Source organism: Mus caroli, chromosome 3 (assembly GCF_900094665.2).
Source record: "Mus caroli chromosome 3, CAROLI_EIJ_v1.1, whole genome shotgun sequence".
In the NCBI taxonomy this organism is placed as follows: domain Eukaryota; kingdom Metazoa; phylum Chordata; class Mammalia; order Rodentia; family Muridae; genus Mus; species Mus caroli.
In genome coordinates this window covers 135,514,153-135,529,703 of record NC_034572.1, presented here as the reverse complement: position 1 = coordinate 135,529,703, position 15,551 = coordinate 135,514,153, and the positions used below count along the sequence as shown (strand labels likewise).

At 38.4% G+C, this 15,551-nt stretch overlaps 1 protein-coding gene across 6 annotated transcripts in view; it reads left to right on the top strand.

Moving 5' to 3' along the window:
• Nucleotides 1-15,551, top strand: part of Pdlim5 (PDZ and LIM domain 5) — a 159,479-nt gene that overhangs the window by 140,331 nt on the left and 3,597 nt on the right. For all 6 annotated transcript variants that reach the window (XM_029475109.1, XM_029475107.1, XM_021157645.2 and 3 more), the window contains 3 exons: nt 8,970-9,150; nt 11,251-11,371; nt 13,671-13,786. In XM_029475109.1, the coding sequence (XP_029330969.1) occupies nt 8,970-9,150; nt 11,251-11,371; nt 13,671-13,786 (418 nt within the window). The remainder of the gene's footprint in view (nt 1-8,969; nt 9,151-11,250; nt 11,372-13,670; nt 13,787-15,551) is intronic.

The following is a 15,551-nucleotide window of genomic DNA, read 5'->3' as shown; positions in this document are numbered from 1 at the left end:
AAAATAATCATTAATGTAGTAGCCCTTCAGAAATATTAAAAATTTGAGGCTTGAAGGGAACCTGAGATCATTTATCTCAATGTTATTATTTTACAAATTATACAAATTGAGGAGTTTCATTTATTTGAAAAATAACTTGTAACATAAAAGAAAGAACTTTGAGCCCTGGAGAAAAGATTAGATTTTAAACATTCAATCCATAAAAGTAGGCCTTTGTATCTGTTCATAAGTGCCTTAAGTATTAGAATGCATCTTTCAAGCATTTTCTTCAAAAATTATTTTATTGTCTCTTAAATTCCCAAAAGGGAAAGTGCCCAGAGAAGTTTTAAGCATATTGTACTACAGCTTACTGAAGCTCAGCATCCTTCTCAGTGGCTTTTCAATGTTATAAGGTGTGCATGTGACTGCTAGTTGCAGACATCTCAGCAGAGAGACCTTTGTGAGCTGCCTTGTTGGCAGTAAAAGCAGTTGCTTGAAATCCTTATACTGTCTTCTTTTTTAAACTGTCCTGTTTTGAAACAGTTGAAATGGGGCTATAAAGCAAATAAGCTTAAGACTAGCATATCCCTTTTTTCTGTTACATTAATATTATTTAGCATGATATTTCTACACAATTAATATGGAGAGTGCAGTGAGTCAATGCTTTAAACACCAAGTATAAATAAATACCCTTCTTAACCTACCAGTAATTGGATACCATGACAAGAACAAGGGTGCACAGTACAAGATAAAAATAGATTAGCATTTTTATTTTAAAGAGTTCATATGTGACCATTTAAAAATGTAGAAAAAATATGCCAAAAGCCCATATTTATACACATCCTCCCCCCCCCCCCAAGTTACCCACTATTAGTTTTCTAGTTTATAATTCTTGGGGGAAGGCAAGGGGACGAAGGGTTCATGCAGGGTTTCACTTTACCCAAGAACTCATTATGTACTCTAGACTATCCTTAGACTCACTCTGATCCTTCTGCCTCAGACGCTGTGAACCACCTTGCTCAGCCTAGTTCACAAGTTTAAAACTTGTACATGAAAAACAAATATTGTCTTATAGAAGTGGAATAGATTTTTAATCATTATTTTTCTTGTAAACTTAATTATATCTTCTTCGTAAGAATATGGCTGCCTAAACATTATTTGATCAATGACAACACCAATAGACATGCTAACATACAAGAGGGAAATTTCGCAAGGCCCTACCCTAGACAAAGAATTGTGGCAAACTAATTACTGCTGAAAGAGGGAGAATTAGTGCTAAGAGATGAGCCCCTAATTGATTATCAATACCAAGTGTTAAACCCTGAAATCATGTACATGTAAGCAACACTAAATGGGCTCAGCATGGTGTGTGTGTGTGTGTGTGTGTGTGTGTGTGTGTGTGTCGCAAGAGGGGACAGGGTATAGCAATTAGAGTTAGGTAAGAGATGTGGGTAGATGATGTAATTGTATTTTAATTAATTTTCTTGTAAAAAGAATTATCCAGTAGCCATGTTGGTAGCTGTGATCTCAAGTCTAGAGCAGTGTAAACTGAGCAGAAGGCATTGAGTGAGTGTTCAGTGAACTGAGGCATGACCTAGGTCAGTCAACTGGTTTTGATTCATTAGTTATTTTTCTACAAGTACTTCTATAGGGCTATATTTTTATATAAATAATCTGATATAAAATGTAATGTAGCACTGTTTTATCTTTGCTAGTAAAATACTACTTTAATTACTATTATATATGTTAAATCTCTTGATTTAATATTTATAAATAAGCTTTAATGAATACAAATAAATAAACATGGTTTCTGTAAGTTATCTTACCGTTTACCCATACGGGTGCTGATACTGTATTCTGAATTATAATGTTCTTCATGGAAATGGAATCATTGCTTTGTGTGTTGTTATAAGCTGCTGCTTGGTAAGTTAGTATCAAAGCATGTGTGCTGCTAACTCATTTTGACTGTCAACTTTGGTACTCTCCTGTAATCACAACCTTTAGTTGATTTTGCTTGAAAATAGGAAGCTCAAAACAGAAAAAACATGCACCATTTCTCCTGGCCTTATTTCCAGATTTAATCGTAGACTGAGATGCTTCGATGTACACACTTTCTGCCTTATGAAATAAATGCGTATTCAGCTAAGGAGATGAATGGCTGTCACTAACTGTCCCCTCAGCTGTTGAATTTTATATTGTTTTGCATTATGCAGCTCGCGTTATCATTGAAGCATTAAAGCTTCATTTACGAAGGAAGTTAGCAGGAATGAGGATCAGCTCACGTCAAGATCATGTAACAGTAATTAGCAGAGCACATTTGCCTGGTGCTCAAGTTCTCCAGCAGCTTGCAAGTCCTGCAGTCGGCTCAGAGCCCTGCTCAAAGCATAAATCCAGTTCTTGCCCTCGGTGACAGTATTACTTACCAAAGCAAGAAGGTGTTAGATCAAGTGACATTATCTGGGACACCTGTTTTTAAAATGAGCTGCAGTTGTGGGCATGCTACTTTCAACAGAATATTATACCCTGGCAAACTGAGAAATGTAAAGTTGAGTTTATGTTGTTACTTTTCCATTAGGTTATTTATTTATTTATTTATTTTTAGAAGAGTTGCTTATTTTCAGGAAATGTAAAATATGTGATAACAGCAACTGAAGTTTTTGTCTTCATAGGGCATACTTGCCCATACATTATTGATGATTTCATTTTGTCGTAATGTTTAAATTTTTCATGTTTATTTGAATCTTGAGAAGTTTATGACTATTACCCCTAACTTATATTCAAAGGCAATTCTTTGACTAGTTACAAATGCATAAGCTATATATTTAGAAACTTTTCCTGAAGCTTTCAGTCTGTGATAAAATATTTTGAATTCAACTAAAGTGGACCTAACATTTTGCCTTCTTTGATGTTGTGAATGCTTTACTGTTTGAGTGCAAGTGCAGTAGGAACACATACAGAAGGTGACTAATGTAATTCAGACCAGGCTGTTTCTTTGTGGAGCAATAGGCATATGAAGGAGCCAGCTTCTTGAGCATCTCATTAAAATCAATTGCTATCTGTATTGCACAGGGTTAACAGAATTGTTTATGTTTAAGATCTTAGCATCTTTCTGAAAGAGGAAAGAATTTGCGGTGCTTGGATTTCTTCCTAAGTATAGAATGTTTGGACCGTAGTCATGTTTCTGTCATTCATTCTATCTTTGCCTGCAACACATGAGAACAACATTCAGGCAATTCATTGTTTATTCCACTGAGAAAAGAGATTTTTGTATTACTGCGATGCTTTGCTTGGTGATTTTCAAAAGGAGAGCTGTCCTGGGTTGCCCCAAGGAAAAGCATGCAGAGCTTTTGCCTACTGCACCACCCTTGTCAGCTTCTGAACTCCTTTCAACTCCTGCATTTATAGGGCTTTTTTATTGTCCCTTCTGGTTCAGATTTTATTTGAAAATAAAAGGTTTCCTGGCTTAATGTATCAGCTGCTGAATGTAAGAAAACAACTAAATACATTGGTTAAGATTTATAGGTAAGATACAAACCAAGATTTTACTGTTTGTGATAGAGGGGAAAAAAATGAGAACAGAAGAGTCTAACATCTATATTTGCAATACAATGTCACCATTGAGATCCTGGTTGGATGACAGTATGTAGTGGATTCTTAAATATTCCAGATGTTGTGTAAAATATATATCAATATATAGATACATTGATGCTACATATCAGTATATAGGTATAGAAACTGAAGAACAAACGACTCACCATTGTCAGAATTGTTTAGATTGTAAATAATAGTACGGGAGTTTAGTTCAGATCCATCTAACTCCATTTGCTCTGTATCTGTAACAACCACTATGTAGGAGAATGCTTACAATTATTAAAATGACAAAAGGAATATAGAACTATAAAATAAAAATCAAAGGAAGCTAAGCAAGATAATAATAAAGCCAGCTGTGTGGTAAATATGATTGAAAGCATTATTGGAAAACTCTAAAGTGGCTTCAGAGTGACTCCATGAAAGACTTTCCTAGGAAGACTTTAGCTGAGCAAACTGGCTCTCAGAGTCTTACGAACACACTCACAAAGCTGGTGGGAGTGCTGGGACTAGAATCCATGTCTGTTTGGTTATGAACTACATTTATTAATTAATTCGTTAAACGTTTACTTAACCACTGTTTTCTTTTTCTGAAAACATAATAGTAAATAGCTCTTATAGTCAGATCTCTTCACGAAAAGACCAAAAGGGAACATGGCCAAAGTTAACAGTTAAGATTCCTGACTCAGTTGACTCAGTGTAATGAATGCTCAGTTTCTTTTGTACAGCATTCTGAGCTTTCTAAGTTATTACACATGTATGCTGTAAATAGATAAATATACAATTATATATCTTTATTGAGTCGGGAGAAAAATAGCTTAAACAAGTGTGGCTTACTCTAACAGTTATGGCAGTATATTTTCTTCATTCACTGAAATATACTATTAGTGTGTGTCAGAGTATCTACACATCGTCTTCAGCACTTGAAGATACATTTTATAATTGCAAAATGTTTAATCCACCAAGATAGTGTAAGTAATAGTTACATAAATGTTATTCAGCCATCCATAGGTCCAGCTGTACCATCTGGGCTTTGGAAGATTCTAGCATTGTAGTTTGTTATCTACATGATCTTGGCAGAGTTGGCAGAATCTAATGTTTTCTTTCTCTGTGTGATGAAGTTCATTTCTGTTGCTGAGGCTGCTATCGGGGATTAAATAAGGGGAAAAAGCAACAAGCACCTGTATTTAAGCTACTGCTCCCTGCTAGGTTGTGCCCCTTTGAAGACAGCAGTTTCTTTCCCCTTTCTGTCTATAAGTTTTTCTTTTTCTCTGAACTCAGCTTATTTCTTTCTTTGGAGGTCAGGGGTGGCATTGGACAGAAACTAGGCAGAGTTAAAAGTTGTATGAAGTAGTCTTTCATCTCAACTAGTCAGGTGCCTTACCTCTTCCCTTCCTTTCCTTTGCCAGTCAGCATGCATTGCATAAGGGCTGAGGGTGGGTGCTATAAGCAGAGATGAATATTTACTTCCACCGTGCAGTTATCCAAGCTTGTCTTCCCAGGTCACAGGTGGAAACCCAGTGCCACCTTCAGTGTTAATCTGCTGTTAATGAATTTGTTAATAATTTAACTTTACTGACACACAGAAGAAAGTGTGCTTCCTTCTACCTAGGAGGCTGCTCTTTAATCTAGACATAACCTCAGGGGCATTGGAGAAAGAGTTCTTCCAGTGCAGCACAGAGGAGCCAGTTAGGCGGGCATGTTCCCTCTCGTGCTGCTTTAGAGCAAGGAGCTCTGACAAGAGCAACACTCATTTTCTCCTCCTGTTTTAAAGGTACAGAGTCAAGTTCGTTACAGTCCTGGATGTCCTTTACTGTTCATGTTTGAAAAATAAAAGAAACAATGAAATATTTTGAAGTAGTTCTCTTAATAGACTAGACTACATTTTTAATTGTTAGTGAAAATCTTTGTGTCTAAAAGGTTTTTTTTAAATGGCTTTTTAAGAATCTATACAATGTGGTTCAGTGGATAAAACACTTGCCACAAAAGCATGAAGGCCTGAGTTCAGATTCCCAGAACCAAGTGAAAGCTCAGGATCCCCACGATAAGCTAACTAGCTGGACTGGCTGGTAGAGGCTTGCTTGAGAACTCAGGAGGAGGGCCTGCCTCAATAAATAAAGTGGAGAGTGATCAAGGAAGATAGCAATATCAGTTTTGTGCTTTGCACATGTATGCATAAGTGTGCAGTTACCACATAGAGCTGCATCAAAACACATGAGATCACACATGCACAAACACACACACACACACAAAAGGAAACCGGCAATGCTAGCCTTCTGAATTACAAAGAGGACACAGAAGTAAAATCATGGGTAAGGCCACTCAGAGTGAAGCTAGTGTCGAGACATGACCCACAGCGGCCTGTAAGTAGCCTCCCCATTCGGATTATGGGTTGTTTGTTTGTTTGTTTGTTTGTTTTTGTTTGGTTTGGCAATCTACTGTTCATTGTGATAAATAATAGGGGAGTCTAAACTGTGCTTGCTGCAGAAATGTGGTGGGATTGTTTTTAAGTATCCCATGTGAGCCTGACCCTGTGTGCTGTAAGACCATCATAAACTTCCAGAAGGATGCATGTCATGAGGCTGTTTCCTATAGTGACTGTCGATACTGGCTGATGTATCACACCAAACATGACTCATAGAAGGAATGACTCTCTGAGGGTTAGGTCTGGTCCAGTGCTGTGATTCATAGAGCCTAATTCTTTAGTGGTCTGAATTAACCCTAAGACATACTTAAGAAAATCTAGGAAACAGAGTGTCCCAGGTATTAGATGTCTGCCACCCTCTCCTCCCAGAGGAACTCATCAGCTATTTGGGATTAGGGTTATGCTCCAGGGGCCTTCAGTTTTAATCCAAGCCTGCACAGCATTCACATTTGAACAGAATGCAGTCTGCAGCTGAACTGACTTGTTTTGAAAACTGATTAACCACTAAGGACCCTGGCCTCAAGGCCGTTCAGTTTGTGGGGATGTTTCCTAATGAAGAACTCAACCTAGCATTGCAACAATGTTGGAATGTGTCCTAGAGGCCATATGGAATGTAATGTAAACCCCAAAGTCCTATTGTACTCTACATTATAACTTTTAAGACTTACACATTCAGATATCTAGCTAGTGGAAAAGCTTAGAACACTTAGGATATTTCGTTCAGCTTTGAGAATGTAGCTTCTTGATGTATCTTTGGTAAAGTACTTGCCAAATATATACTGAGAAAAATTAATGAAATAACTTGTGTAGTGAGACTGTTTATAAAGCAGTTAAAAATGGGGTGGGGGATAGCTTACTGGAGGTAATAGATGTATTTCCAGTAGGTGACACAATGCAGCCATTTCTTTTGTTTTTAGAAAGAGTTAGTTAACTCCTTGTTAGTCATGGCAAAACTAGTCATGAAATACAACCCTGCCTGCCCTTAAGCTTTAGTAATAATACACTACTTACGTCTAATATAGCAAAGTCACATGAACAAAAATACCATCAAACTTCTAATAAACAGGTTAAGAAAAAGTAATACTAGAAAATACTTCACATGCTTCACAGAAAAAATTTCATTTCCATCAGGGTTTTCTGCTGCCTGACTTTCACAGAATTGAGAGCTAAATCTGAGTAAATGTGTTTTTGTTAAGAAGCTTAGTGTGTGGGTTTGGATATGGTGGCACCAGACTGTTGTTTGTGGGGAGCAATTACCAAAACAAACAAGCAGAGAGAGTTTTTTCTTTGTGTGTGTGTGTGTGTGTGTGTGTTCTATAGAGTGCACGTGAGTACATGAGTGCATGTACCCATGTGTGCGTATGCAGAGGCCAGAGAAAGGCACTGTATGTGCTAAACCAATCTCTGCTTTATTGCCTTGAGACCCGATCTCTCATTGGACCAGAAGCTCCCGTCTCTGACATGCTGTGGTACTCTCAGGTTCCCTCTTTGCAGCTCCAGATGTGGTGTCACGGGCACCTGCAGCCATGCCCTGTGAGATAGCTATTAAATAGCAGATTTGTGTTGTCACAGGTTAGAAGCTGTTCTGCATGATGCTTTTCGCCATGAAGTACTGTTGGGAGTTGGCCTAGAAGTCCAGTGCTACATGATTGCCGATAATTGTCTATGGTCATTCTGTGATGCTGGTTTACAGTAGTCAAATTGAAAGCAGAGTCTCCGTTGACTAGAACGCTGGGAAATAGAAGCATCAGCCCCTAGCTCAGTCAGTAATTTTTTGATGTTTGCTGTATCTTTTGAATACTGTGTGGCCTTGCCACTCCATCTGTTGAACTGAGTTATAATAATTGCCCTGGTGTATCTCACAAGAATGTTGTATGAACAAATTAGATAAGTGTAAAAGTGCCTTGGAGGTAAAGCCATTCGATGAATATGATGTAGCTACCAAAATGTGTGTTATGGAGGCTAGTCTGCTTCATCTCCAAAGGCTTCTAACTAGATAAGGCTTCAAAATGGGTTCCTCTTAAGTAAACCAAACATGCCTTATCATTTCATGACTGTAGTAGTTAGGGGGAAAGATCTCTATACAAACATTTGTTACCTTGATAAAAAAAAAATACACATTAAAATCAGTCATAGCTGTGCATGGTGACATTTATACCTATAATCCCAAGCATTTGGTAGACTGAGGCAGGAGGATCATGAATTTGAAGCTACCTAGGGCAATTAATTAATTTTCAGGCTAGCTTAGGATTCAAAATAGGCTCTTGTCGCCTACCCCACCCCCAAAATCTGTCCCATTTAGAGAAGGGGAAGGAGGGATTGGTAGACATTAGGTATAAATCTTGAATTATGCAAGCTAAAAATGATTTCTGTAGAACAGCATGCGTGTATAGCAGCATTGGCATGCATAGTTAAATACAGTTTGAGGGTAGATCTCATTTTAAATGTTCTTAATGCAATGAATTTTAAATTAGTCAATATGGAATGAAATAAAACCCTTCCAACTGGCATCAAACAACTGATAATGTACAGCTCAGTTTCTGTGGTCAATTTAGAAGGTGAATTTGAAACATTTAATAAAGTTGTGAAATAAGTATATTGCATCGTATGTAAGGAGGAAAGACTAACTCTTCTCAGGAAATCATTATTTTTAAGGATCTAACATTGCCAAATTGAGAATTTTATTTCCATTTTCCTTGTGTCTTATAACATGTTGTTGTGATGGCCTCTTCTCTATCCCAGTCAGCATTTTCCTGTCAGTCATAGTGACACAGACAGAAGGACTCACTGCAGCTCAGTCAGACAGGCCCTGAGGGCCACCACATTCAGTCCTATGCAGTCAACAGTACCACCACATTAGGTCCTAAGAAGGAAATGGAGCAGACAGCTAACTAGACATATGTGAAAAGGGGTTCCTCCCAGGGCAACACCAGAAGCTTTCATATTTGAGTCAAACTGGTCTCTTTCTTTTTGGCAGGGGACCTTTTCTTGTGGCTCTGGGGAAGTCCTGGCATCCAGAAGAATTTAACTGTGCTCATTGCAAAAACACAATGGCCTACATAGGCTTTGTAGAGGAGAAAGGAGCCCTGTACTGCGAGCTATGCTATGAGAAGTTCTTTGCTCCTGAATGTGGCCGGTGCCAGAGGAAGATCCTTGGAGTGAGTATTTGAAACTACTTCTTTCTTTTTAGTACCTCTTAAAGCCATGCAGATCTTGTCATAAAACCTTTTCATTATTTTTACTTTTTCTTCTTGCTTTATCAGCCCTCTTTGCTTTCATTAGTAGTGTTTATTATTGAAAAAAAAACAAACCTAAACTAAACAGACGTCTAGCGAAATATATCAGACTCGTGGGTTAGTTGTCCTTGGTTTTGTCTTACCGAGCGCTGGCTTGTCTGCTGAAAGTCTACCTCTATGGGAAAAAAAAAATGACTGTGGGTGTGCTACCTCAGCAGGACAATGTTTGCTCAGGAATCAAGAGGTCACTCAGGACCACACACAGGAGCTCTGAGAACCAACACCTTTGCTGGCTTAAATTCCATAGCTTTTATAAGAGCAGCTTTCCCTCCTTGTCAGAGTTCAAGCACCGGACACTGATCTCATGAAATATACAAAATATGTTAAATGTGAACCTTATAATGTTTTTATTTGAATGAATATAATGTTTAAAGTGTGACTTCAGTTATAGAAGTGAAAATGTGATAGGAAAAGCATTTCATGCTGTACTTTCCTTGGTAAAAGAACTTAATAAATAATGATGTATGAATGTATGTAATTAATGTATATAATAAATAAATAATGATAAATAATGTATACAGTATTGCTTCCTTAATGCAATGGAGTTGAGATTTGTTTTAGTTTTTAAATGTGTTCCCCTCCTCCATGGCATTTTCAAGATAATACCATGCATATTTTTTGAGTTAATGCATCCTGCATGTAACATCCAGTTATCAATGACATTGTTAGAGTCGGGCACCTATTGTAGGTAGTAGTGGGAACTTGATTTTTACAAGAAACCAATGTTCTTGGCTTTAATTCTACCTATTCCTCTTAATGTGAAATATAATAATGAAACTCTAGAAAAATGTGATTTACTGAGGACATGCTTAAGTAGGTCTGAAACTTTAAAGATAGCTTCACTTGTAAGACTGACCTATTTCTATGGTATCATTTTATACACTGTTGGTCATAAAGTAGTATAGAGCTACCTGTTTCTTCATAAATGCTTACAGATAATCAGTTAGTAAACGATATGTTCATATACCATGTTAGTGAATAAAAACATTCTTTGTATCAGAGAATAATTACTAAAAGTCTGTAATAGTTAAAAGCCATAAGACTCTAGGAGGAAAAAGAAAAAAAATCCTATGGTATTAAGGATTCTTTGGAAATTATTTTTTTAATTGCTTTACCTCTTCTCGACTCAAAGGAACAATTCTTGGAAAGCTAACACCCCCAAACCTCTTAATGATTAAAATTGCCCCCCCCCCAAATCTTGCATCTTGGAGTATTTAGCCAGAAAGCCATTGTGGACTAGGACCCTTGCTTTTGTGATGCGCATGTTACTCAGTGGAGTAAGCAAGTAGTACAGTCATGGCTGAGTCCCAAAGCTAAACACTCAGTGAGCTGATTGGATTATACTGATTACATTATTGCTTCCATAATGCACTGCAGTTGAGGTTTGTTTTAGTTTTTAAATGTGTCCCCCTCCTCCATGGCATTTTCAAGATAATTCCATGCACATTTTTTGAGTTACTACGTCTAGACACCCTTTGAAAGAAAGCAGAATATGTTTTTTTTTTGTTTTTTTTTTTTTCGGTTTTTTTCGAGACAGGGTTTTTCGGTATAGCCCTGGCTGTCCTGGAACTCACTTTGTAGACCAGGCTGGCCTCGAACTCAGAAATCTGCCTGCCTCTGCTTCCCAAGTGCTGGGACTAAAGGTGTGCGCCACCACTGCCTGCAGAATGTGTTATAGCAACTACTTGTGGGATACTTCCCTATTCACTCTGTGTATGAAGGTTAGTAATAATTATGAGTCTTTAAGTTTATGGGTTTGTATTTATGAAAAGCACACATATTATAATAGCTTCTAGTGACGTCTAAATCTGCCACTGGGCGTCTCTTGATTCTTTGATGAAAAGTTCAAGACAACTATGAAATCCGTATGTCTACTTTGAGTTAGCATGTCACACCAATTAGAGTGGATGTTGGTATGTGTATTGTGCTCTTTCTTTAAATCCACCCACCTTTCTATAACAGGAAGTCATCAATGCTTTGAAGCAGACCTGGCATGTATCCTGTTTTGTGTGTGTGGCCTGTGGAAAACCCATTCGTAATAATGTTTTCCACTTGGAAGATGGCGAGCCCTACTGTGAGACAGGTGAGACAGTAAGCTGTGAGCGTCTCAGTTAAGAATGAGGCTGAGACACTTCCGTTGCTGTAAAATATGGAAGAAAAGTTGGGACCAACAAGCTTTCATAATTCTTCTAGAGGTATTACATATTACTCTAAATATATAGCAAAACAACAACAATAATAACAACTGTTTGTGACTTTGTCAAGACAAACATTTTCAACTTCTTATGAACATTAAGAAGTTTAGCGTTTCTTAGTAGGAAAAATATTATGTTTGAAATCTCCAATTGTTTATAGATATAAGTTCTACCCAAAATATACCCAAACTATAGTAATAAATACCAAGTGCTTGTAAACATAAGTAACGTTCAACATTCGGATGCTACTGCTTCGCTTTCTAAAGCCACAACCGTGAAAATAAATGTGAAATCCTTTCCTACCTTTACCGAATAGAAGAGTGATCCCGGCTTAGATTGCTCCCTGGTAAAGCTGTTCTTAATAATTTTGGTTCCAAGCACCTGTCTCTTCTGTTTGTTTTCTCATCTCAACACCCAGCACTTCCTTTTCCTTTGCACATGTGCAGTGAGCTTTCTTACCTTTTACTCTTTAGTCAGATATTGATTCCACAGTGCATATTTGAAAATAGGAAGTGTGTGTTCCTTTATTCTGCCTCTATTAACTACCATCCACTGCATTCCCACTGTTGAGTTTTAATGATATTTTAGACTGAAATCACAAGTGTGGTCCTAGAAGAAGGGCCGTTTGCACAGTGGTGAAGCTCAGGAAGCCATCAGCTCTTGACTGAAGCTGCTTCAGCATCACTTGCCTGTGTGCTCACGCTACCGTTTCTCACCTTCCCTTCAGCCTCTTAGCTCGGGAGGGTTTGGCTCTACTCCAGGCTGTCCACCAGGAAACCCCAGAACCTCCAATAAAATACCCCGTGGGTTGTTAGCAGTAAAGTTGCCTGTAAACTGCTTAGCGTTCTCAGAATATACCATGTTTTGCAGTTACTTTTTTTTTTTTCTGAAGAGAGACTTGGTTTTGTTTAGTTGATCATGAGTTTTAGCAGCTTTGTAAGAACTGTAGGTGTACCAAAGCATAAGCCTCTACCTAGCTTGTGATGTTTAATATAGTTTAGAAGCAATCATGACATAAAACTAATGCCTTTCCTGCAGAGAGGGAATTATGATCTAATCTTTACTCTTTTTCCTTAACCTTCAACCGGTCTTAGCAACGTTCCCATCTCAGTAGATGGCTGCAGTCCACTGTCCAAAGGCCTAGGATTTTTCTCTTTCTCAGTTCTTCCAGAACCCAATCTAACAAGTAATCTCTGGCATTCCACCTCCAGAGGGTATCAGACAAGCATCTCCATCCATCTGCAGTGTCACCACCATGTCCAGCTTGCTCTTGCTCTGTGCCTGGACTTCCCACTGGCAGCTGGGGAGAAATCAGGGTGCTGTGAACAGTGCCAGTCAGACTGTGCTTGTGACCTGAGCATGACACCGTCCTCCTTGCTAGAACCTGCTTTGTGGGCTTTCATCTGCTGTCCCCTTTCATCTTGACCTCAGATTTAACCCACACTTTATCCCTTTGTTATTTCTGAACATGGCTAAGATTTTATTTCTGATTCCAGTGCCTCCATGCTTACAGTTTCTCCTGACTAATCTCAGTGTGATTCTCCCACTTTCATCATGACTGTTAGATTTCCCTAACCTTCTTATATAGTATATACTCCCTAATCAGTCTCTATCACAGCACTTGTTTGTTTGTTTGTTTTGCCTCATCGCACTGATCACAGTCTTAGCCGAAGTCCCCTGAGATGAGCATCCATACCTGTCCTTTCTGCCAGTGTACCTCTGTGGGGCCTGCAGCACTACCCAGTAGAGTGTGTGGATGTGACTTCAACACTTGGTGCTGAAGCATGTTAGCATCACGCTGTACATTATAGAATCCCTCCCCTCTAACTTCAGCTATATTGACAGTACTAAAGGCCAAAACTTGGATCAAAGGCCAACACAACAGTGATGGAATTTCATCAAAGAGAATAAAAATGTGGGAAAGAAAATCCATACATCTTAAGCATTATTATTTAGTAATAAAGAAAAGACAAGGACCCTCTGCAGAGGTTGTCCTGTCTCCCATCCAACCCAGTGAGGAAATCCTGACCAAGCTGCCCAACCCCTGGGAGATAATGCGTTCCTCACATCCATCTCAGTCTTAACCTTTGTAGCTCATTTAACTTCCATCATACCACTGTTTCCTGTGACCTGCAGTTCCAAAGCCTCACCGTGTTTAAATTACATCTCTCTCTTTACTTGATGCAGACTACTATGCCCTTTTTGGAACAATATGTCGTGGATGTGAATTCCCCATAGAGGCTGGTGACATGTTCCTGGAAGCTCTGGGATACACTTGGCATGATACTTGCTTTGTGTGCTCTGTAAGTAAACTGCACTGTCCTGGTCAAAGCTTAATGCTTGATACGCCAGGGTCGGGGGAACACCAGGGCCAGCTCTCAGGTGAGGGGAGAGAAGAACTCTGTTAAGGGGTGCCTGGAAGGGGGCGCAACATTTGGGATGTAAATAAATAACTAATTTTTTTTTTTTTTTAAAAAGCTTAGTGCTTAATGGGAATAATCAGCACTTTGGTTTTTCCATTCCTCAAAGCTAAGGAACAGTGGTTTTTGATGTTCTTAAAAGTTGATTTGAAATTATTTGGCATATAATAGGATTTTACCCTTTAATGCATTCTTGTCTCTAAGGAGAAGATATTTTTTCTTTTTTTAATATGAGTTAATTTCCTAAATTCTTTTATTAAACAGTTTAAGGATTTTTTTTACATATTAGATATTTCTTAAATAAAAGAGAAATTACAAAAAAAAAACAAAAAACAACAACAACAAAAAAAAAACTAGAGAGCCAGCAAGATGGCTCAGTTTTCTTCCTGACTGAGAGATAGCTCATGGATTTTCTTTTCTTTTTGAAACTATGAACATGGAAAAAATTCCCTATTCACTTGCTTTTTTTTTAGTGCTTTGGGGTTTGATTTTATTTATTTTTATGTGTTTGAATGCTTATGCCTATGTTCATATGTTTACATGTTTGTGGAGACTGAAAGACAACCTCAAGTGTCACTCTGACCACACTGGCCACGTTCTTTGAGACAGAGTTTCTCATGGGCCTGGAACCCCCCAGTTAGGCTAGAGCTTCTGGCGAGAGATCCCGGGACCCTCCTTTCCTCGCTTTCTCAGTCCTGGGATTACAAGCATGCATGTACCACCAAGCCCAGCATGTGTACATGGTTTCTGGGGGATAACACTCAAGTGTTTTATTGACTTAGCTATCCCCAACAGCTTTTTGTAGAGACATGGTCTCACTTTGTACCCTGGCTGACGTTGAACTTGCTATATGGATGAGGTTGATCTTGAACTCATAGAGATCCACCTGCCTCTGCCTACAAAGATCTGGAATGGAAGGCGTGCATCACTGTACCTAGTGTTCTGGGTTTTTTAGTGATTAAGATTAACATTAGCATAAGATAATTTTTATAATTTAGAAAAATAATATTCAGTAAAGCTGTTCCATGCCAGTATTTGATTTCTGTTAGATTTAACCTTATCTAACAGTATTTGATACCCAGCACATAAAAGAATTAGGAAAAGATGAAGTCAAATGATTTCTCCAACTATTACCTTTCAGATCATTCTTATTTTTATTTCATTCATCTTTTAGACTTCATAAAGTTTATAAAAAGCAGCTTTTGCATATTTCCCTTCTCAAGAAGGTCTTCTCATGAGCATTGTCACTTGCAAGACAGCAGAAAGAACACGAAGGCGAAAGTGTGGGTAACCTGACCACAGAACCACTCACCAGGCAGGCACTGCCCAAGGCGCTCACTGAAAGTCAAGTCAAATCAGTTCCTTCATGAATGGATAGTTTGTTCAGGAAGTAAATTAAAAACCAGCCTACTGGGGCTGGAGAGATGGCTCAGTGATTAAGAACACTTACTGCTCTTGCAGAGGATCCAGGATTGCTCCGTATCCATATCAGGTGGCTGACCACCAGGGCTCTCTGGGTGCCGAAGACACCTGACTCATGCACATACCATATTCAGATACATACACATAATAAAAGATGAACAAATAATAATAGCAAGAATCTATGGCTTGTGTTTTATAGGACAGACTGACATTGGGTTTGGCAAAG